This window comes from Sinohyriopsis cumingii, chromosome 11 (assembly GCF_028554795.1).
Source record: "Sinohyriopsis cumingii isolate HCF-2022 chromosome 11, ASM2855479v2, whole genome shotgun sequence".
Taxonomy (NCBI): Eukaryota; Metazoa; Mollusca; class Bivalvia; order Unionida; family Unionidae; genus Sinohyriopsis; species Sinohyriopsis cumingii.
Genome location: NC_142971.1, coordinates 52,787,532 through 52,811,423, shown reverse-complemented (window position 1 = coordinate 52,811,423; position 23,892 = coordinate 52,787,532). Strand labels below are relative to the sequence as shown.

The window sequence follows — 23,892 nt, the reverse complement described above, 5'->3', positions numbered from 1 at the left end:
TCATTATTTTATCTGAATGTGGCTAAATCATTACTTTGTAGCAACTGAATTTCTGTTAATTAGGGTCCATTTTAATTTAAAATTTATACCATCTACGATTTTAGGAGGCTTCAGTAAACCTGCCATTTGATACCTACCTTAAAGACAGTAGTGTAACCCTGTATGGCGGTGTCTTGGAGGGTCTTCGCACCCTGAACATTTCCTTGAATGGAGCCTTTATTGTGTACCCACCAGCTAAGCTGAACAACAGCCAGTCTGACAGCTCCAGCAGTTTCAAACTCAACAGTATCTCCATTCTGGACGGTGGTGTTTTCCACTACAAGGGTACACCTGAAAATGACGATGAGCTAAACATCATCCTTGATGGGGGATTGGTTGTCCGAGGGGGAGGAGAATTGCATGCCAACAAGCTTAAGATAAAGGGTAAAGAAAAACAAGTTTCTAAGAATCATGCCTTTAAAAGCAACATGATATGAAAAAACATTGCATATTAGGCTTTTGTGTGTATGTGAATGTGTGGTTAAGTTTAGTTATATTTGTAACAATGTTTCATTAGCACCAAAAAATGTGAAAACTTCATGGAAAGTTAAATAATAATAATAAAAATGACACCTATAACATCATGAAAATATGGTATGGTTGAAAGCAAGTATTTCTGTTTTAGCAAAAATAATCTACTTTAAAAAATAATACTATCCTCTTTTTTGATATAATGTATTTTGATATACATGAGGAATATGCTTTATATATATCAAAGGTTATGAAATCAAACCTTATGTAAATAAAATAAAAGAATTAAGTTTTCTAATATACTACAAAGATTCTCTTTAAAAATACCTAATTAGTGGCTTTGGTTTGTCATTTATGTGTTTTCAGGTTATTATAAATGTAATTCTATTTTGTAATGACATAATTTATCTTGAAAATGATGTTTTTATGATTTAAACATGATGCATTTTTTTTATGTTGTTTTTCTTCAGCTGTGAATATCACAATTGATGCAGAGGGTTTAATCAGTGCCTCAAGTCGTGGATGGACACCAAATGTTGGTTCTGGATCAGGGATTGGCAGCTCTCAGGGGAGCTCAGGTGGCTCACATGGGGGTCTTGGAGGTCAAGGCCATGGTGGAAGTCACGCAGGGCTGGCATACGGAAAGCTTCACACCCCAGCTGATTATGGAAGTGGGGGAGGGGCAAGTTCCAATGTGAAGGACTCTGGATTGGGCGGTGGTGTTATTTACATGCAAGCAGGGGAAGTGTTTGAGGTGGATGGGATCATCATGGTAAATGGAGGAGATGGTGCAGCACCTGATATGGGTGGTGGATCCGGAGGCAGCATTCTTCTTTATGCAAAAACATTCCTAGGTGGGTCAGCTTTCTTACCTCAGTTTTTTTTCATTTTGTTTCTTATTTTGTAGTAGTTCTTGTTGTTTTTTTTGTTGGGAAGGATTTGTCTTTCTTAAATTTATTTTCAGTTTTGTATTTTTACAAGTTTAGAACTTAACAATTTTATATGCTCGATATGGCCATGCACTTAAACTCTGATGCTTCCATTTGCAAAATGATGGGCCAACTTTTATTTGTAAAGATTTAAAGTTACATATACACGATAGACTGCTTGACAATATTTTTCTATTGTCTTTTGTAATAACTAAAGAGTTTTAGAAAGGGATAAAGGTTACATAAAGCTGCAGAATGATAGGTCCATGAATGTCAAGATGGAGGTATTTTCTTTCCAGTTGTGACAGTCATCATTGTCATGATGTTAAGGTGCTATGTCAAAGTTTTTAAAATCACATTCATCTTATCATGTGCTGCTTTTTAGGAATATTACTGTATATGTCTAAAGTTCATACCTGATTTGCTAGGAGTTCCCATTGTTAGTAACATTTCTACATGTGTGTAGTGGAATTTCCATCTCATAATCATGTGGGGGCCCCGAGTGGCCGAGTGGTCTAAAGCGCTCTCCGTTACGGATCACTGCCATCTCACCTCTGTCTGCGTAGGTTCGAGTCTCGGATTCAGCCAATGTGGGTATGTGAGAAAGCTTGCCAGTAGCTTCTCGTGGGTCGGTGGTTCTTTCTGTGGTTTTCCCGGGTTCTTCCTCCACCATTAATACTGGCCGCCATGTAGAGCCTATCGTGTGCTGAAAAATGGTGTTAAACCCTACAACAACAACATAATCATGTGACTGCAGTGTTTCATCACATGAACCTCTACTGCAGTCAGAGTGTAGACAAAAACTCCCTTATTTTCATCATCACTTCAACATTCTTTTAAATAATTATGACAAATTTTAATTGAACTACATTTACATCCTAAATTGTAATTAATGTCATGCAAACACTCTGTTGGTACTGATAAGCCAAGCTTATGGCTACAGATCCTTTAGTCTAAAAAAACAAAATTGTAATACTTGTTCTTCAGTATTCATCTTATTATAATTTTTGAAAGGAAAATTGATTCAATGTATGATTTAAATCAATGATTCTTTAAATTTATTTCTGTCTCTTTTAATGTTAGGGATAAAAATCGACTATTTTAACCTGTTAGCATTTGTTTCACACTTCAGTGGTCATGTTCTTTGGTTTGAATTGACCTATCCACACCAATGCATATGAAGGATTCTATTAGTCTGTGAAAGCATATATATGCCATCCAAAGGCATGATACCAGTATTCATGGAACCATTCTTTAATGAATAAAAAATGGCTTTTCATATTCATTATTCTGACAATGCACTAGATAAACAGCAGTTTTGCATTTTGTTTCCAAACAAATTGACAAAGAATACATAATTTTTTAAAAACTGTTTTAAAATTGTGAAAAACTTTTAAGTTTGAAGCCTTTAGGCCTGAGTTTTTCAGTTTATTACTCCTGCCATAAGCACAGTCCAATTTTTTATAATGGCACATTCCATCAGTATAAACTCTGCTGAAGGGATGGGTTCCAAGTATTTTAAGCACATTTAAATAAAAATGCTTGATAACTGACAACACTCACTCAGAGAGCCATATAATCAAACACACATGAATTAGTCTCAGTTGCTCAGACTTTTGATGCTTTGTCAAAGATATGATTAACGTCTTTATGATTAAAACTCAGTCTGTTTCACATGGTATGCAAAATACCAAGTTAAATTTTTAAAAGCCCAATTTTAGTAGTTCTAAATTTATAGCTAATACTAGTGTTCTACCTTGGTTAAATTTGCAAAGCTTGCAACTGAACATTGAATAAATGTTACATTTGTTCATTGATAATCTTAAACTTAACGCTAATCTCAAAGTTACTTATTTTGTAGAATTTTTTAATACTGTATATAGTCTTTTATTCATATGTTTTCCTTCTTTCAGGAACTGGAACAATTTCTGCCAATGGTGGGGCAGGAGCTTGTGTGCCCCACTGTGCCAAGTGTGACACTGAGAGACGCTGTCTTGCCTGTGTTAATGGCTACACATGGTATTCCTACAACTGCATCACATCTTATTCAGATGCAAAGGTCAGAGTTTGTTATTTTAATTTCATTCTTTTTTGCAGAGTACTATTTTTTTTATGTATGTTGAAAGAATTCTTTGTAGGAAAAAAATATTTTGGTAAAATTGTCCAGTAGAATATGGTGTCACTGTACTATCATGCCTTTCATTGCTTGGCCCATCACTGTACAGTCACACTTTGCATTGCAAGGCCAATCACTGTACAATCATGCCTTTCATTGCCAGGCCCATCACTGTACAATCATGCCTTTCATTGCCAGACCCATCACTGTACAATGATGCCTTTCAATGTGTTTAGTGACAGCCTGATTAAGATGCCTAGTATTACCAAAATAAAGTTTAATCTTGGAATGTTTGGGAAAGAAACTCAGCTACATCTAGAATATGGAAATCTGTCTTGTATATATAACTTATAGACAAATAGAATAAACTCTTATCATACCTCCCCTGACCACTGATAGGTGGCTACAGTTGTGTATGCTTTCATTGGATACAGTCAGCATCATATCCTGTTCCCTCAAAATCCAAGAAATATTGTGAGGGTTTTCAATCATCCACCAACAAAGTTGTTATAGTATCGGATCTAAAGGTATTTGGTACATGTAGGAATCATTATTCTTTTAACATATTGAGAATTATGCACATTTTTTTATGGCGATGGAGATCATTTTTTTCTGACCTTGACACAGCTGTATTGATGTCCATTGTTGCAAGGAGTAGTAGGACTCTACTTGGCAATGAACAAGTATCAAATTTGCAGCTGGATTAAAGGAATGTCAGCTGCTACCTTCACAAGCCAAGGGCTTATCAGCCCATTTGCACTGGCAGATAAGTTAAGAATTTCAATTGGAAATTAGATCTGGCTTAAGAAAAAGGCAAGAATACAGACTAAATCATTTATTGCATCAGACACAAACAATATTTATAAAGCAAAACACAAAATAAAATACAAGTACATGTTATTTGGACTTGCATGAAAATTAAAGCAATGTTACTATTAAACACCCAAGGTAAGTAACGTTAGTGGACATTTAACTTTTGGATTGGTAATATTTATTTTAATGCTTTCAAATGATTAAAATCAAAATAAATGTACATTGTGTATTGGATACTGAAATGAAATGGATAAACACAGTACATTACAACACTTTACATTTATGGATGGGACTGGCGGCATGGAAACGTAAAACTATTTGAATTGTGTGTATTTTGTATGTAATCTAGAGTTTCAAATAGTATCCCAGGATTTATCAATTTTTATGGTATGTCTCACTCATTAGACAACCACTGCATCTGCATTAATCAGATTTTCAGTAAAAAGACTTTGACTTGCAGTATATACAGTAAATATTTAATAATGTAATTTGGAACAAACTGCAGATATAATTTTCCTTTGATATTTTTCATACCTGCTTGAATGATATTAATACGTCTGAACACTTCAAACTTGTTGCCAAAAAGTTATGTATTTTTTCAAGCTTATGTAAACTAATTGTTTATTTCAAGTCTTTTATTCACATGACTTGAAATTGTCAGTTTATACTCTTATTGTGAATGAAGAATTTTGTTGTGTACTAATGATTGGTACAAACTACAACTTGCAAAATGCAGTGTGTAAATGATCCATCTGTGGAAGCAACAAAAACTTCTTCAGTGAATTAAGGTATCAAGAAAAATGCAAATTTCATCAAAAATATAAATTAATTCTTGGTATATTCTATCAGTTATTAGTATTGATAATCAAAATTTTGAACTTGTAATGTTGTACCGTTTTCTTAATCTTTTTATACATAAGCTTTACTTGTTATATTCATAATATTTTACAAGGCTGCATTGACAGGAAAATCTTGAAGCAATTTTCATGTTTGATCTTTGTTTCAGTACATACAATTCTGATCGTTTGATTGAACAGGTTGGTTCATCATCAGTGGTCATCTTTGTATAGTCCACATGCCTGAATCAAAATAATACAGTACCTAAGTGAATTATTATGGTTTTATTTTGTTTCTTGTTTTGGTTTTTGTGAATTTTTATTAATTCTTCAGCTTCATTTAAGCTTATTTTTAACTTATATATAGATATTGATAACTGGAAGTTTTTCATTTTGGATGTATGTTTAAAAATTAAATGTAGGACTTTGTTATTATTGCTGAATGTTTAAACTGTTACCATAGAAGCTGAGATTTTCTTGTAAGTTTCAACAAATATATTTTTAGACCAAAATACATCTTCTATTGTAAATGTTGAAACCATTTGAGTATATTAAAAAAAGTACAAACAAAGGATATACAGCAAAACTTGAATTTACTTGCAGTGCTCAGTCTTGTCACTTTACTGTAAACATATTAGCTGTTATGCCATTATTATTCTGAAAATTGGATAACCTAATCAAAAGTAGAAATCCAGAAGATTTTTAAATCTTGATTTTTCTTAGTCATAAATTAAGAAAATTCAAAGCATGACTGATTTTGGCAGGAAAGAAGAAAGTTCAGTATTAAAGAATATTTAAAACCATGAAATTTTGTCCTAATTTTTGTTTAAAATTCATGGCAGGATTTGGTTGCCATGGCAAAAGACAATATTATTCCTTGCATACTAAAATAAAGCATGCTCAGTACCTATCTAGTGTTAATGAGATGAAATATAGAAAATTATTGTTGTGCAAGAAGTAAGCTTATAATGAACTCCTGATATCCGACTTAATGAACAAATTTTGTGCAAATTAGATATCATATTTTTAATCTCCAGACTGGTGCCCAATAAAGAATTAATAAACCTTTTATGAAATAACCTACTTTGACCACTTAATTAAAGTGACAGACAGAAATTTATCATTTTCAGTATCTGTGTACATTTTCCAGATTGTTGGAGGAGGAGGTGGTGGTGGAAGGATTGCTGTATATGCCTCTACCTCTTACAACTTTAGAGGGGAGTACCAAACATATGGAGGGAAAAGTGATTATGAACAGGGTGGATCAGGAACTGTTTTTATCAGAGTTCCCAATAGCTCAGGTGGCTTTACTTCATCTGTAACCATTGACAACCGTGGTGATACTCCGATCAGCCAGTACATCTCAGACAAGTTGCAGGACAGTATGAGGACATACATAATCACATACAATGATGACACAGTGGACACAATGACCTTTGACCATATGTATATTCTGGGAGCAGGACATCTGGCTTTCAGGAATGTGACAGAGACCACAATCCCAATTACCATCAAAAATCTCCATGGCGATAAGACGGGGATGCTACACACATCAGTGGATCAGAACATTATTATAGAGGATGGGGATGTTCCATTTCCAGTGTCTTTTAGAGTCTATGACAAATCCAACATCACCCTTCCAAGTGGTAAGCCAAAAAGAAGTATTGATAACTTTATTTTACCAAGGAAGCATTGTCATCACTCAGGTGTGGAATCAAATTTTAGAAAACTAATTTTCATTGTTGACATAGGTGTCAACTTAAATTTTTCATTTTGTGAAAGTGATGCAAGTTGACTCTTGCAATTGAATTGGTGCATTTATATTGACAAATAATCTGCTCTTTGTTAATAAAAATAGGTCACAGTGATTGTTGTAGGTATGGATCTAGGGCTGGGATTAGGCATTTTTATAGTAGAAGAGACATAGTATTCAGCAGAATTGTTGTGGCCATATCCTTGATATGTTTAATTATTCTATATTCACTGCTTAGAAAGAAAAGAAATATTAATAATAGTTTTAATAATGATAATTTTTATTTATAGAGGGTACACAGTTAGCTAAAAGCTAGTCTGTGATTAGGCCTTCAGATAAACTGAAGAAAAAGTTCATGTAAGGACATTTAGAGTAACATAGTATTGATCCAATACCATAATGAAATAGCGAAATACATGTACATAAATGTACATGTATCATGGATAGTGTGATATTTGTGCATAAATGTACCATGCAGTAAGTTTTATAATGTGAAGCTGACCTCATTACAGCATACAAGTTTACATTTGTTTTCTTTCATGTACAGATAATGATATCAGAAGATAGTCACCTGATTCATTATTGTACCTTGAGCACAGAAATGGTTTCCTACAACATTTTGTCCCATGTCTCTCAGATCTTAAATCCTATTTGTCACTAAGGAATGATTTTTCATCTGGGATGATGTAAAAATTATGTTCGTTAATTGTTAGTGCAAGTATATTTATGTCTGTGTTAACCACAGCAATGTTCAGTCACAAAATCTTTGAGGTAGTGGTTGATTTTCAGTTTTAAATGACATATTTTGGCAATCCAAACAGTCAATGTTTGTAATATATACCCGTAAATGAGACAGAACCAGGATATTAAACCAATAAATCTACCAATTACATTGACTTCTAAATCAGTAGAATTTGATTGGCATACATTTTCTATATTTTAAGGGGATTGCAAAGAAAACAAGTACATTTATTGCCACAATACATATTCTCTTCATACTTAAAAAAAATATCAAACTTTGTACATGAATCATTTTCTCTTAATTATGAGCCAGTGTATAGTCAATTCAATGAAAATGAAAGAGCCATATATCTCTTTGTTCTCTGCAAATTATTTTAAAGATAAAACCCAGAAGAATTTTAATTTCTTTCACAAGAGTACTGACTGGTGACCACTTGTGACGTTCATTGTGATTCTAAAGTTTCACATGCAACAGGCTCTCAGTAGTTTTCTGGCCCAGATTTCCCCATGAACAATTTTCTTTTTTGCAAAGAATGGAGAACGTACTCTATCAGTATTTAAATGTGGCAATGATCAGACAACCATTCACAGCTTACAAGGAAGTTAAAACTTCAGTTTTCCCTGTAGCTGGGTTTTTAGGGCTGCTGATTGCTCTCCAAGCTAAGTTTATTTAGAGAAAGTAGTTAATGAGTTTGACTTAAGATGTATTCATGAACCTAATATTTCTTAGCTGGTTTTTCTTATCATTGGGAAAAAGCATGTGTTTATGCATTTTTACATGAATTAAACTAAAAAATGTACAAGCTACTCCAAAATATTCATCTCTAAACATCTTGTAGAATGCAACAATTAAACAATACAGAAAATAAAAATACTCAAATGTTTTTTCCTGAAATAATTTTTTGGTCAGTCTTTTCTTTTTATCTTACTGCCACCAAAGGTCTTTAAAGCCATCATGTTACCTTTCATCCATTTGTTACTAATAACACCTGATAAAACTTTCTTAACTTTCTTGAACTCTCCAGATTACAACCATATGGTAATCAGTTAACACAATTTACACCTTCTTAATCTGACAGTTAACCATGCATCATTGTGCCATTCATGCTGCTTTTACATTTCTGGACCTATTTCTGTGATGTGATTATAGAAGATGTTGAAATACAGGGCAGGGTTTTTTGTCCTTAAAAAGCACATAATCTTTAATTTTTATAAAACAGTAGAGTTCTTTAAAACATTATTTTTGTCATAATGCAAGTAGAATCACATGCACGAGTCTACCATTTGGATAGTTAAAAGTCACTGTGGCCTACTAATATAGTGTTTATCAAGGTTGAATTTATGAGAAGGGACTATATTTTTGGTATAAACAACTTTGCAGAAATACACACTCTAGCATTTAATCAATGCAATATTTGAATGAAAAGAAAAATGATTAAAAAACAGGAGTTATTATTGTAAATGATGATAGATGAGCGAACACTAAAGTATAATGAGGGAAAGCTCCATGATGTAAACATTCCATTGTGTTGATTTTCGGGTGAACAAGAGATTCAAATATCTAAATGTTTTATTTTGTTCCTTTGACACTTGATGAAACATTTATATAAAAATAATATAAATGTTCAAGGAAAAGATGATAGTGCAGTGCGTATGTCAAATGTTCAGGTGGCATAATTGTGAAAGCAAATGTGATTACCTTGTGTTTTACTACTGCTACTGCTAAAGCTTTAAGTTTTATCAAGCGGTTTTCTCTGCCCCTTTTTTATAGTTTGACCACTCAATTTTGGAGGAGAGGATGAGACCATGTCCCAAGCCCTTGAGGTCCTAGTGCCATTTTGCTGATTCTACCTATTAAGTGTTTAGCTATCATTTGAGCAAAAGCAATTTGTCTTGCAACTAAACTGTTCTGGTGAACTTTTGTTACAAAAGACCTTTTCATGCATGTTTTAAAGTTTTATTATATTTTTCCAGAAGATTTACAAGTATTTTTAACTTATTATTCCACTGTATAATAATTTACATTATATCTTTCAGAGGTCCGATTGATAGACCTGACTTATAAGACAATCTATATGGATGGGATGATAGCTGGAGTCAGAAAACTACATGTTGGTCAGGGTGTTAATTTCCTGATTGGAGAAAAGGTATTTCACATTCTCAGATACCTTTGCCTGTATTCTTTTATATGGGTATGCTATGGTGCAGAGTGTTTTTCCAGGATCCTGTACCAGAAGGTCTGTATTCTTTTTGATGGGTATGCAGTGTTGCAAAGTGTTTTTCCAGGATTCTGTACTGGTAGGTTTGTATTATTTTTGATGGGTATGCATTGGTGCCAAGTGTTTTTCCAGGATCCTGTACCAGTAGGTTTGTATTATTTTTGATGGCTATGCAATGTTGCAAAGTGTTTTTCCAGGATCCCGTACCAGAAGGTCTGTATTATTTTTGATGGGTATGCAGTGTTGCAAAGTGTTTTTCCAGGATCCTGTACCAGAAGGTCTGTATTCTTTTTGATGGGTATGCAGTGTTGCAAAGTGTTTTTCCAGGATCCTGTACCAGAAGGTCTGTATTATTTTTGATGGGTATGCAATGTTGCAAAGTGTTTTTCCAGGATCCTGTACCAGAAGGTCTGTATTCTTTTTGATGGGTATGCAATGGTGCAAAGTGTTTTTCCAGGATCCTGTATCAATAGGTCTGTGTTCTTGTTGATGGGTATGCAATGGTGCAAAGCGACGATCAAAGATCCTGTATGATACATTTGACCTGCCAGATTGAGATTGTGTAGCTCCATCAGCTAAGATGATGGAACGAACAGGAACGTGAGCTTAACTGGACATATGCTCTGTGAAATACTGCTTGTATATGCAAAAGCACACAAAATTGTATGCAATGAAAGGTGTGGGTATTTGATGCTTATTGGTAACTATACGATAGCAAGGGTATCTTGTACTTCTGATAGTGGTTTGTAGGGGCCAGATGTCTGTCGTCAAAGTTACATATGAAGAAAGCACAAACCAAACCAGGTCTCCAGTCCATCTTGATATTTTATATGGTTACGTTGATGCTGAAAATTTCACATTCTTTTTCTTACCACTTTATGAATTTCATAATGTTTTGGGATCAAGGCTAGGGATTTGTTTGTGTCAAGTTCTTTTTCTTGATTTCACTTTTGATGGGTTGCAGTTTCATCAAGGTTTTTAATTTTGTTATATACTTCCACTTGATAAAATGAAGGCGTATTAATTTGGTCCTGTCAGTCTCAGAGTATATGCATCCCGATATGTTTTTTCAAAAGGTCTTCCAAAAATCAATCACTTTAGATATGTAATATGGCTAACATAAATGCACATGTAAATGGATTTTCAGGTAATTACATGAATTTTGTAGATGTTTTATACATTTTAGATTTTTTAAATGACATCCTTTTTTATCAAAATTATTTTAATATGATTTTAGAAACACTACTTTTGCCAGAGGAATAAAATTTGGTTGGTATATTTGTATTGATCATTTAATGACCCTTATTTGAAATAAACTTTCTTAGGCATATTTTTATTGATAAATTAATGACCTGAATAGGGTTTTAGGTAATTTACAGCAGTTATTCCATTTTTTTAACCATTTTTGTTTATTTTTTTCTTGCTTTTTGGGACTTTTTGATCAAAAGCATGTACATATGATTAAGCAAAATCCACCTTAGGTACATATGTGAAATGAGGAAGTTATATTTTGTATTCATATCTGATAACCTTGTTTGATTTTCATGCCATTACAGAAGCAGTTTTCCTATCTTTTACACATAGTTTTAATTCATTTTTGGGACTAAGATTCTCTTGATGAAAACCTTGTAAGCACAATCAAGCATAAAATGTACACATATCAAATTAGAACCCTTATTTGTAGATGGCCTGATTAGGGCTGCTCCAGTAAACATACCTTGGACCCAGGGAAGGTACTTGTAATGTGGGATACTGGCTCATACATGCAATTTAGAATTTTCTTATAATTTTAATTTGAACTCTGTGAAATCGAAGTACCCTGGCATATATTTTTTTAAAAACAGCCTTCCCTGGGTACCATGTATTTTTAAATGAAACATCCCAGAGAATTTACTGGAATCAAAGCAATTTTTAAAATATTTCTAAATTTGCCAGTTCTTTTATATACATGTCATTACTCTGAATGTAGAATGATTATCTTAAGAATTTAAAATTATGGATTGAATTGTCGATTTTTTTCAGGGTTTTTACAAAGGTTATGATCTTCTCCACTTTGGCTTGGATTCCTTGGAAATCTATGCCGATGGTGTCATGTCCTCTACCTACCAGGATGAGCACACGCCTTCCCTCAGCCTTCTGATTGACAATGAATTTCGACTGCATGCTGGCAGCAGGATAGAGGTAGGTCATATTCAGTTACAGTATGAAAAATTTCCAAATCAAAAGGTAATTGTTAGCTTGCCAGCACAATATGGACTAGTTTGGTTTGGTGTTTTATGCCACAGCAACACAAGGAGGCTATTTAGTGACAAAGCAGTTGGAGTAAAGTGCCTTGCCCAAAGCAACACCATGGTAGCTGACCCATGCTGGTTTGATGGTAGATTAGAATCATCATGCTAATCACTAAGCCGCTGTGACTCTTTCTGGACTAACAGTTACCTGAAATTAGTTCAAGCTCGAATGCTTCCAAAGATTCATCATTGTTTTACATGTTTAATAATGACACCACCAACACCTGTAACTTGTAAAAAATACCTAATTTTATATAATACTCAAACATATGGTATTACATACAGCAGATGCATATTCTGTCAGTTAATAAAAACCACCTGCTCATGGTGACCGTAATAGTTAGTTAAGAATAATTTTGGTATATTCAGTCAAAATTTTAATAACTTTGAATGTTTATAAATGTAGGTATGTTGCTGAGAGTTTCTAGAAGTACTAGTCTATGTTTTATACTAGTAGTCATGAATGTAATAAAGTACTAGTCATGTTGTATACTAGTACAGTCATGAATGAAATAAAGTACTTGTCATGTTTTATACAAGTACAGTCATGAATGAAATAAAGAACTTGTGTGTTTTATAATGGTTCAATCATGAATGAAATAAAGTACTATTCCTATGTTTTATAGTCATAGTCATGAATGAAATAAAATACTAGTCATGTTTATACAAGTACAGTCATGACTGAAATAAAGTACAGAGCTTACCTCTTATATTTATGTGAACAGAATTACAGTGTATTTACAATTTTTGTGCACGTAGTGTGTGTGTGTGTGTATTTGGATTTTTAATGTAGCTTTAACAGTTTTTCAGTATTATCACTACAGTGTGGCAGTTTATAGTGATGTCAAGCACTGGGTCATCATGCTGCAGACATGTAGCATGATGTCCCACCCAGTCACATTATCGTGACAACAGGCTGACCAGTCCTAGCACTAATATTTTAATGCTGAGTGCCAAGTGAAGCAGCTGTTAGTACCATTTTTTTATATCTTTAATATGACTCGGCCGGGGATCGAAATCACAACCTCCCGTATCCGAGGCGGACGCTCTAACCACTGGGCAACCAGAACAGTGGTGCATGTAAAACTGTGTCATGAAAATAAAACGTTGATTCTTAGGAATTCATAAATGAACACTTTTCTATAAAAAAATATGCAGTTCTTTGGCATTTGAAAACCATGCTTATCCTTCTTTGCCTTTCTTAAAAATGATATTAAATTGAAATATATTTAAAAGATGTGCAATATTTAGATGAAATCATGTCCCTTTTCCTCCATCTGCTGATTGGGAGGAAATTGTCAGCAGTGTACGTTTTACCCCATTATCCCAATGGTCACTGGGTGGTAGGACAATATTTGATGAGTTTAGGTCAGTGCTCTCTTACAGTTTACAAACATTCGCATCAGTATTGTATTTGCAGTATTGTATCCTGACCTGTGAGCTGCAATTGACAGCACACGTGATGGAACTGCACTCTTCTAGCAGAATAATAGGCCAAGTCTGAGACAGAAATGTACATCTGCCAGAAAAATCTTAGGTTCATGTAGCTTTTGCCAAATATAATTTTTTTGTCAGTGTGATATATATTCTAGTTTGCTTTGTATTTTATTTCCTGCAATATGCATGATTTGCTGTTGACATTGTTTTTAAGGCACCATGGGTGAAGATCAAAGCTAATACCATCCAGATTGATGCTGCTGGAATGATTGACAATAGTGGTAAGGCTAAGGAAGATATCTATCAGAGTGGGGTCACTACACGCAGGGGAGGTAAGTTTCATGAAACTAATTAAGAATATAAGTATAAAAGAGACTGTTTCATATTTCTTTGACCTAGTCATATTTGACTTTTAAAGATGAGCAATTTTAAGTTCTGATGATCTCTATTTGCAATGAAAGTAATCAAAATAGGGCTAAGTATTTCAGGGAATATTGATCCAATTGCAGTTGGCAGTTATATGCCTGTATTACCATGTTAGTAAAGATAACCTGCATGACAGGAAGAAAGAAAAGGTAAAAGTATTATTGTTTTCATATTTTATTGATGTTGCTTGGTTATATCTAGACTATCCAATAAGATAACCAACATTAAATAATCAGTCTGAGTTCCTTATGTGCTTTTTTCTTTTTATCATTAAACTCATAGTCACATATTTTTTTTTATATCTTTCAAGACGACTTTATAATTTTGACCGCAATGACTAATATTTGGCACCTGTAATAATTTCATTTTGCAAATTTATGTCACTTAAATGCCCAATATGATACACCTTTTTCATTCCCTTCAATTTTTTGTTTTTCTCTTTTCCATTCGTATTTTTATTAAATAGGTGCTTCTGGAGGGGGAAATGGAGCAGCAGGGGGTCAGGGGTCAGAACAAAGCATTGTAGGAGCACCACCATATTATGGTTCAGTGTACACACCACAAGAATATGGTGGCAATGGTGGATCAGGAGGTGTAGATGTGACAGATATCAAATGTGGTTCCTCTGCCATATACACTGGTGGAAGAGGAGGTAATTCCTTAATTCTCCATTTGCATCAAACTTCCAAACAGTTAATCTTTAAATTTTCATCTTATCTCAGTACTTCAGCTAATCTATTTTAATTAGTACTAGATTTTCATATATTATTTCCCTTGAATATATTTCATTATTATCATAACTTGTTACTGGGCAAGATTATAAAGTTCAGCAAGACTTGCTGCTCGTATTTCTATAATGCAGATTGTGTAATCTAATTATAATGTAGCGCCATTTAAATACAACTGATTAACCATTGACCTATCCAAATAGAATTCTTTTTGTTCTGCATTGCCATCTGAGCCTCTTGCACATAGCAAACTTCATGTTTGTATGTCACGGTGACATATCCATAATGGCAAAGTGTAGTTCTTGTTCAGAGATGCTTATGGTGATAAAAAGAAGACAACAGTTTTAACTCATCTCTGTATTTTGAAGGTGGTGTGATATATCTAGAAGCCAAGACAACTTTGATATTAGATGGTGAACTCCATAGTGATGGACAGTCTGGGTCAGGCTCCATGGCAGGAGGTGGTGCTGGTGGCAGTATTTACCTTGTTACCAAGGACTTCCATGGAGAGGGAACCATCTCTGTTGTGGGTGGCTCTGTTTCCCATGATGATAGTTGTAATGGTGGTGGTGGCAGTGGCGGTCGTGTTGCTATACATTACCAGGAAAGTAAATTTGAAGGCACCATAACAGCACATGGTGGGGCAGGGTATGAGTGTGGTGGTGCTGGGACAGTCCTCTGGCGACAGAATGCAAGCAGTGGCTACACAGACAAACTGTTTGTAGACAATGCTAATATCTGTGATCCTATAAACTCAAGGATTGACTGGTCAATTCTTTCGGATACTCAGCGAGGAGAGCACAGTTTCCACACATGGTTATTTGATCCACGTAACATCAAGACAATATTGGCTGCTGGTAAAACCTTCACCCATGAATTTGAGGAGATCCATCTGTCAGGAAAAGCTCAGCTGGCTCTACATCGCCAGAATACGGACACTTACAAGCAATTTATTGTTATTCACAGAACAGTTGGAGACAAGAATGGCATGTTTCACATTGGCCCAAATCAGGAAATTGCAGCCGAATTGCCAGCAGATAGTCCAGAGATTCAGTTTGGACTGTTGGTGTACTCAGGTGGTTTGATGAGGGCAGAGAAGACCTTGCTGATCAACAGCATCACACTGGACATGGAAGGAATCCTTTCTGGAGTGGAGGACCTTGTTATCGGACCAAATGGGAAGGTTGTTTTGAGGTAAGGGAAAATATGAATTATTGTTGATAAAACCTGACTGAGGGCAAGAAAAAGTTTAGAATAGTTGACAAGTAGTAGATAAGTAGAAATTATAAACTAGAATCTTCTCACTAGACCAATTTGATGTTAATTGTTTGTAGAAATCTTCGATAATATTTCTGGAAAGAGAGGAAGTGTAACCCTTTAATTATTTCTGAAGACACAATACCAATAATTCAAATGTATGCTTTAAAAAAAACTTTAGAATATAAGTAATTTTTTAATGCTATACATGCCTCAATTACCTCATGGACATTCGATTTGTGATGAAAGTTGCCATGACTTAGTGATCATGCTCAACATGCTATTATTCTTTTGCAGCCTAAGCTGTATCACAGCGCTCAAAGTTTTGCTTTTGTAATATTTGGCTGAAGACTAGCTTAACATTAATATTGTGGAAAAAAAAGTAGACTATTTTTAAGTTAGTGACACATTTTTTGTACCCACAGAAACGCAGTCTGCAAGAGTTCAATTGTGTCACCATCTTGTTAATGCATTCTATTTGTTCTTTTTGTATATAACAGTTTTTGGTGATAGTGTATTAAAATTGGCAGGTCACATCCAAAAATTCTTATCATGAAAATGATTATCATGTTTAGACCCTGTCAACATCAGTATGGTATTTTATCTTTGACTATTAATTATTTTTAGTGATCAAAATGTATGTTAATTTTAGACCCTATGGTAACACCACAAGTGCAGCATCTCGTGAAATCACTTTCTCTGAGGTAACAGTCCAGGGAGGGGGTCAGTTGGTGATAGATAGTAACTCAAATGGTATGATCCTTCGTGGTGACAGCTTGACAGTTGAGAGTGGGGGTATACTTGAAGCTGACAAACTGGAGGTCTATGTCAAGGAACTGGAAGTGGAGGATTCTGGACTCATTACTGCAAATGCCAAGGTTTTCATTTTTATCTATAGACATGTTAACACTGAAAATTGTACTGGAATTATATCATGTGTATACATCATTTGAAAATGATGTCGATATTTCGTAAAACATGGAGAAGAGTTTGATTTGATGTAAACTCTTTTGTACAATAAATAAATCAATATTGTCAGTTTACATTTACAAAGTTAAGCAAGAATAATACAAATGTTGCTTATGGAATTCACTAGTGTCAAATTATTTGATTGAAAACTGCTGATGGGTAATAATACCCATTATAATAATGACCAAAAAAGAACATAAAGCTTCATACTCAAAATCTGTGTCAAGATAAATATGACGTACACAAATCACTTTTAAATCTATGCATACTTGTCACTTTCTAGGAAGCTTAGTTTATGATGAGTTACAAGTGTTTTAATTACTATACATTAGAAACAGAAAAAGTAGTCATGCTGCTCGTCATATATATATATATATATATATATATATATATATATATATATATATATATATATATATATATATATATATATATATATATATATATATATATGTTATACACCTATACATTTTTACACAGGATAGAGCCAGAATTTATTATCATTGCCTAGAAGTTAGAAAACAATACTCTTGTTTCCCAAACATATATCACCATCCTTTCAAATGAGTCTGGGACTACTTTTTTTCCTTGATGTTTTGCATTTTCAGCTGAACATGCAAGAAACACTGTGCTGTATCCTTACTTGACATGCAAAAGGATATGAGTGACATTCTGTTTAATCTGTCCAATCCTATCGTAAATAACTGTTGAAATAATGCTGTCATTCCCAAGCCAAATCTTAAGTAGAGCTTCTCACTATTTTTAGCCTGATGAGAGATAGAGAGAGATATATATTTTCAGCTGTTACAATCTTCCATGATGCAAATTTTGAGAACTGCGCAGTAACTTTAAACCACATATACGGTTCATCTGCCCCATGAATCTAAGAATATGTGTTAATAACATTGATTGTAGTGAAAATGAGTGTTGTTTCAGGTGACTCATTCTTAAGCTATGATGTGTATATATCAACTGATCAATATGAAATTCTGTTCATGCATTGGAAGTTCATATTTAAAAAGGGTGAGATGTTAAGCAGTTTCCTTCTTTTCAATTAAGCATAGTGATTTTATTAACTTTAGTGAAAATTGCTAGGTATATAACAAAAATATCATTATCATAGTAATCAGTCTTGATTGCTGTATCACAGCTTGTTGTCTGCATCACAAAATCTGAATTTTGACTGCTTGCTTTATGTCTCACATTGATTCAGATGTTCTAATGCTGACAACTCAGTTATTTATCAATCAAGATCATATTACTCTCTCCCTCCCTCTCTCTCTCTCTCTCTCTCTCTCTCTCTCTCTCTATATATATATATATATATATATATATATATATATATATATATATATATATATATATATATATATATATATATATATCAGTAATAGAACAATTACAAAATAATTTCCCAATGTTTTGAATTAATCAAGCTCTTCCAGAGAAGAAATGACTTAACTTTAACAAAACAATTATTAAACACAAAAAACTTTGATTATTACATGTTTGAATGACAGGTATTATCTATAAACACAGGCTAAATGATGGAAAAATAGAAAGAGACAAGTAATTGATGAATGATCTTATAGTGAGTAAACAAAATGGCTTGTGTTGTTATATATATAATTAGTTATACATGAACTTAATTTAGATATAGCTGTTTCTTACATAATAATTCTATAAGATAAAAAAAATAAAGAGTTAGAAAGTAAATGATCAAGCATTGTTATGCTAACTTGGATTCTGAAACACAAGTTGTTCTTTGTTTTTTGTAAACACAGTGTTTTACTATGAAATTCCCAGTTGAAATTAATAATATATGATACAAATTTGAATTATTATCTCTCTGTACAGTCACGTGTTGCTGATGGAGGGACAGGTTTGGGGAAAAATGGTGCTGGAGCAGGTCATGGAGGTCAGGGTGCCAGAGGGTCCAGCACTGTTGCTGGGGGAATGTTCTATGGAAACACAATCTATCCAACAGACTTTGGCAGTAACAGCATGAAGGATGTTTTATTTGGACAACAGAACATTGTAATCTATGGAGGAGGTGTTCTTAGCTTCCATGTGAATAACTTGGCAAGAATTGATGGTAAGTGTAAGAAAAAGATACTTCATTACAAGAGTTAAACAGTATGCTCATCACATCTCACCTGTTTTACAGCAATATCATCATTACAAGAGTTCAACAGCATGCTCATCATATCTCACCTGTTTTACAGCAATATAATCATAACAAGAGTTCAACAGCATGCTCATCATATCTCACCTATTTACAGCAATATAATCATTACAAGAGTTCAACAGCATGCTCATCACATCTCACCTATTTACAGCAATATAATCATTACAAGAGTTCAACAGCATGCTCATCACATCTCACCTATTTACAGCAATATAATCATTACAAGAGTTCAACAGCATGCTCATCACATCTCACCTATTTACAGCAATATAATCATTACAAGAGTTCAACAGCATGCTCATCACATCTCACCTGTTTACAGCAAGATAAACAGTACATCTGTTAATCTGTTTCCACTAGATCTGTTTTAGAAATGTTTATGAAAGCATCTTTCATCTTATTATTATTAGTATTATTCTATGCTCATTATTCTCAAAAGTGAAAAGCTGTATTGTGCATGTGCGTGTGTGTCAATGAGTGATAAAGTATATGTGTCTGTATTACCTAGTTGGAATGTGTTCATTGTACTGGTTAAATTATTAGCAGTATTTTCTGTTTTGCCTGTATTAGCAGTTATCATAACATATTGTACAAGTATTAATGTTGCAACAGATCCATCATTTACGTTCAAATTTGGTATAATGATTAAAGTTCTGGAAAATCACATTCTGTACAATCACACTGGTTTTCTTCAAGATATAATATTCTGTGCAACCTCGGTGTTTTTGGGAGTGGGTGGATGAGTTTGTTTGAATTTAGGAGTGGGTGGGTGGACAAGTTTGAATTTGTGTGAATTTAGGAGCAGTAATATCCAGCTTGCTTTTGTTTTGTAGGTACTATCCAGAGTAATGGAGCTGATGGAAACTCTGGGATTGGTGGGGCCAGTGGGGGCAGTATATACATGCAGACAAACTGGCTGTATGGGAAGGGCCTGATCCAGTTAGATGGAGGAAGTGGTGAGTCTGGATTTCAAACTCTCTTGGACCCATTCACAAAACTGAGAGAGAACCACATGCACAAAAGCACTGGGTCAGATGTTATATTAAAAAACATTTATATTACAAATTTAGAATGCAAGGCTGGATTAAAAATTTAAGAAATTCCAGGAAGGTTCTGTAATTGTTACCTTAGTACTGAGTAACTTTGAGAATGCCAGACATTTAGGAGTGTGCCAGAGTTCAAGCTCTAAGCCTACAGCATTGCAAGAGTTATGCAAGAGGTGGGGTCTAAACCTTCTCTTTTTTCTTTCTTTGCCTGTCTGGTATTAATTCTCTTCTATTTCTGATATTATTGGAAAAATGTAGTGTCCCTATCTTCTCCATGAAGATTTATAATGGAATTGCCCTACAATTCAATATGAAAATCACTGTTAATGCTATCTGACATACCTTATGAAATTGGTTTATGAAAAGAAACTGTTTCTTTACTTTAAGTGTATGAGATATATTTGTAGGTAATTTATGTAGTAATCTGGGAAACCTGACATTTATCACCACATATTTTTTGTTTTCTAATTCTTCTTCTTCTCTTATTGTATATGTTGACAGACATCTGATCTAAGTTAACTCAGAATTTGATTATCTCAAATTCTGTTTAATATTCTAAATTGTTTGATTCCAAGCATTGCTAAAGATGTTAAATAAGATATCAAGTTGACAATGTAACTGAAACTGTGTACAATTTATGTGGAGTTTAATGTATTAAAGCAACAAAAATTGTGTCATATGGTTGGTTTTTAACTGCACTTTCAACTTGGCTGGTGATATCATACTGAAAAGATGGCAGTAAAGTGCCATTCCCAAGGACATACTGTCATTCAACCCAGGATGCTCTGGGTGGATATTAAAGGGAGGTAAATTTCATGTTGTGCTTCACTTACTACTGATTGTTTTTGCTTCTGTTGCTAAAAGAATTAGAGCAGTGAACTCATAATTATAAATGTACATTAAAATACACACATTTTAATATGTACATAGTTATTTCATTTTGGGAACTATACTTTTTTTTAGGTTCTACTGGAACAGGGGGTGGTTCTGGTGGACGTCTGGCAGTAATCTACCAAAATTCTGAATTTACTGGCAGTTACACTGCATATGGTGGTGATTCAGACACAGCTGTAGGGGCTGCTGGGACTGTGTATGTACAGTCAGGGACAGAAAAAATGCTGATTTTGGACAACAAAAGACAGCACACAGTTCAGGTCAGTGTGCATGAGAACCCATGAACATGTTTTTAGCCACCTGTTAAATGTATGGAATCGGGGTCTTTGAAAGCAGTTAATTTGTATTGCCTCTTTGATTTGAATACATTGAATGTTCAGTGTGGTTAATAGTGTTCAGCAAATGAATAAATTCAATCCAGGCTTATGATTCGATTAGTCTTAATTTCTTCTGACCTTTTCTATCCTGAGTTTGGTATTTGGACAGTTATTTTAGTGTGGAAAGTCCAAGTGCATCCCATATCAATAGATAGGAATTTATAGAAACTGTGTGGTAGCATCATAGGATAATTGCTTTGCTCATTGGTTCACAATGAAGAAACACTGTCATCAACCATACCTGCCTGAAATTGGTAAGTACAATATCTATGTTATTAGACATAACAATTAAATTGTAGCTTCAGTGAGCCAATATATGAGTTGGCTATCCAGTATTTATGAATAGATTTTTGTGATTGCATGATTCTTAAATCTCATGGCCGACTTATTTGGATGCAATAAAATTATTGTCCACCTTTTCCCTTCATAGGTTGTTTTTATCAGGTGATCATTTAGCCTCTGATTTCAGTATAACGTATTCTTAGATTTTGATCATGTGAATAGACAGAAATGACCAAGAATGAGGCTCACTTTTGTAAAAACATATTTTGGCACTTTGTCACCATACTTATGAGACAAAATATGTTTAATTGTTTTCCCATGCTGGCATGGCTCAATGTAAATTCACTTAACTTTGCTAGGCCTTGTAGTAAATGGCAATCCCATGCTGCTACTGCACAGTATTGGCAAATTCCAAAATTTCCAGATTTAATGCACTCTGACCTCACAATCCATCATAACTCTCCCAATATCTAACATAGTCAGGGAGAAGTCAGAGGAAACTTGATTGATAAATTTTCCTTGGTTATAATAAACAATGAAGTTCATACTTAAATTAACTGGTATGATTTTTTAACAGAAACATGAAGTCATACAAATTATTTTGGACTGCCTTGAGATCATGGTAGTAGTCTTTTAACTGGACTATCCCAAACTTGTATGAAAATTAATTTATGGTACATTATCTTAATGGACATTCTAGATGCATGTAATATAATCTATTCTTGATTTGGTATGATCCACCTCCACCCACTGTTACCAAAGAGCTTTCAAAAGTGCTCAAAAAGTAGTGACCCATTACGTCAGTGTGGACAGCACAGTCAGTTATTTAGTAACTGTGCATGCAGACTCAATAGTTTCTGAAAATAAATAAATTTACTAAGTTATAATAAACCAGCTTACGTAAAATTTTAAGTTATGGCTGATTTAGATGCAGAAATATTTTACATTTGCAGAGAGAAATTAGCAGCTACAGCAATGTGTCTAAGGCTGACAGCAGCCGCACCTGGCTAACTTTCCCATCAGTGAACAGCCTCAGCATTGATAAGTTGTATCTGCTAAATGGAGCTCATTTGGCCCTGGAACCCAGCTATTCTCTGGCCAACCAGCGTACTCTCACTATCGTAACAGTTTATGGGGATGACTTTATCAATCACCCAGAACTAATTGGAACTCTGCATGTTGGTCCGTACCAGCAAGTTACTGTGTTGTAAGTTATTAACTTTTCATTTGTTGTTTGTCCATTTAGATTATAACCGTGATATAAAAAAATACATTTGATGGTAACCATTCATTCTGTTAAGTTTCCATACATGTGAGAGAATCTTGATCTCAAACCAGAAGATTTAAAAATTTTGATCAGTAGTTTGGCTTCTAAACTTTCTATGGGCATAAAGTTAAGCTTTTCAAGGGGATGAAAATAAAATAAGTGCATTTTGGTGCCATAATATGTATTGTCATCATAGTATAATAAAACAGTAAGTTTAGAATGCCAGTTGGATTTAGATTCTGATGTTACAGTAGTTGATATGTTAATATGAGTATATTGTCAGTTAATGAAAGCAGAACAGTTATTTATCTTAATATCCACTTCAATGACTATGTGTTGTAATAAGTCACACATAAATGTGTATTGTAAATTTGTGTGAGTATAGGAATTTGATGAGTTAACTGAATGCATGTCATGTGTGACCTCTTGGCAGTTCAGTGTAATTATTGATGCATGAACTATATACTTCACATAGTGTTCATACTGGTTGTCACACCAAGGTTACTCAAAGCCAGTGACTTTCATGTAAAATCTAGCTTGTAGGGGTGGACCTTGATGACAGCTTCTGAGTAGATTTTTTTAAACATTTCATGTTTTTATAAATTAATTGTAGTATCTCTACTTTGATGTCATAGATTACATGTAGATTTATGTTCAGAGTTTATTTATAATATTTTAATTCTCTTTTAGTTTTTTTTCTCTCTTCATATTACCCTTTTTTTTAGTGGAAACATGTTTAGCACAAGAATCACTCAGAAACTGCTTGACCTTTGTAAATTATAGTTGGGAGGCTAGTGTTTGTTTGCTTAACAT

At 33.9% G+C, this 23,892-nt stretch overlaps 1 protein-coding gene across 1 annotated transcript in view; it reads left to right on the top strand.

The window, feature by feature from the left end:
- The window catches only part of LOC149788458 (uncharacterized), a 208,030-nt gene that overhangs the window by 51,000 nt on the left and 133,138 nt on the right, over positions 1-23,892 (top strand). The window contains exons 25-38 of the mRNA XM_089973518.1: positions 105-423; positions 981-1,364; positions 3,353-3,498; positions 6,355-6,850; positions 9,736-9,845; positions 11,940-12,098; positions 13,860-13,977; positions 14,538-14,723; positions 15,168-15,993; positions 16,709-16,934; positions 18,883-19,120; positions 20,047-20,169; positions 21,223-21,413; positions 22,766-23,019. Of these exons, the coding sequence (XP_089829644.1) occupies positions 105-423; positions 981-1,364; positions 3,353-3,498; positions 6,355-6,850; positions 9,736-9,845; positions 11,940-12,098; positions 13,860-13,977; positions 14,538-14,723; positions 15,168-15,993; positions 16,709-16,934; positions 18,883-19,120; positions 20,047-20,169; positions 21,223-21,413; positions 22,766-23,019 (3,776 nt within the window). The remainder of the gene's footprint in view (positions 1-104; positions 424-980; positions 1,365-3,352; positions 3,499-6,354; positions 6,851-9,735; positions 9,846-11,939; positions 12,099-13,859; positions 13,978-14,537; positions 14,724-15,167; positions 15,994-16,708; positions 16,935-18,882; positions 19,121-20,046; positions 20,170-21,222; positions 21,414-22,765; positions 23,020-23,892) is intronic.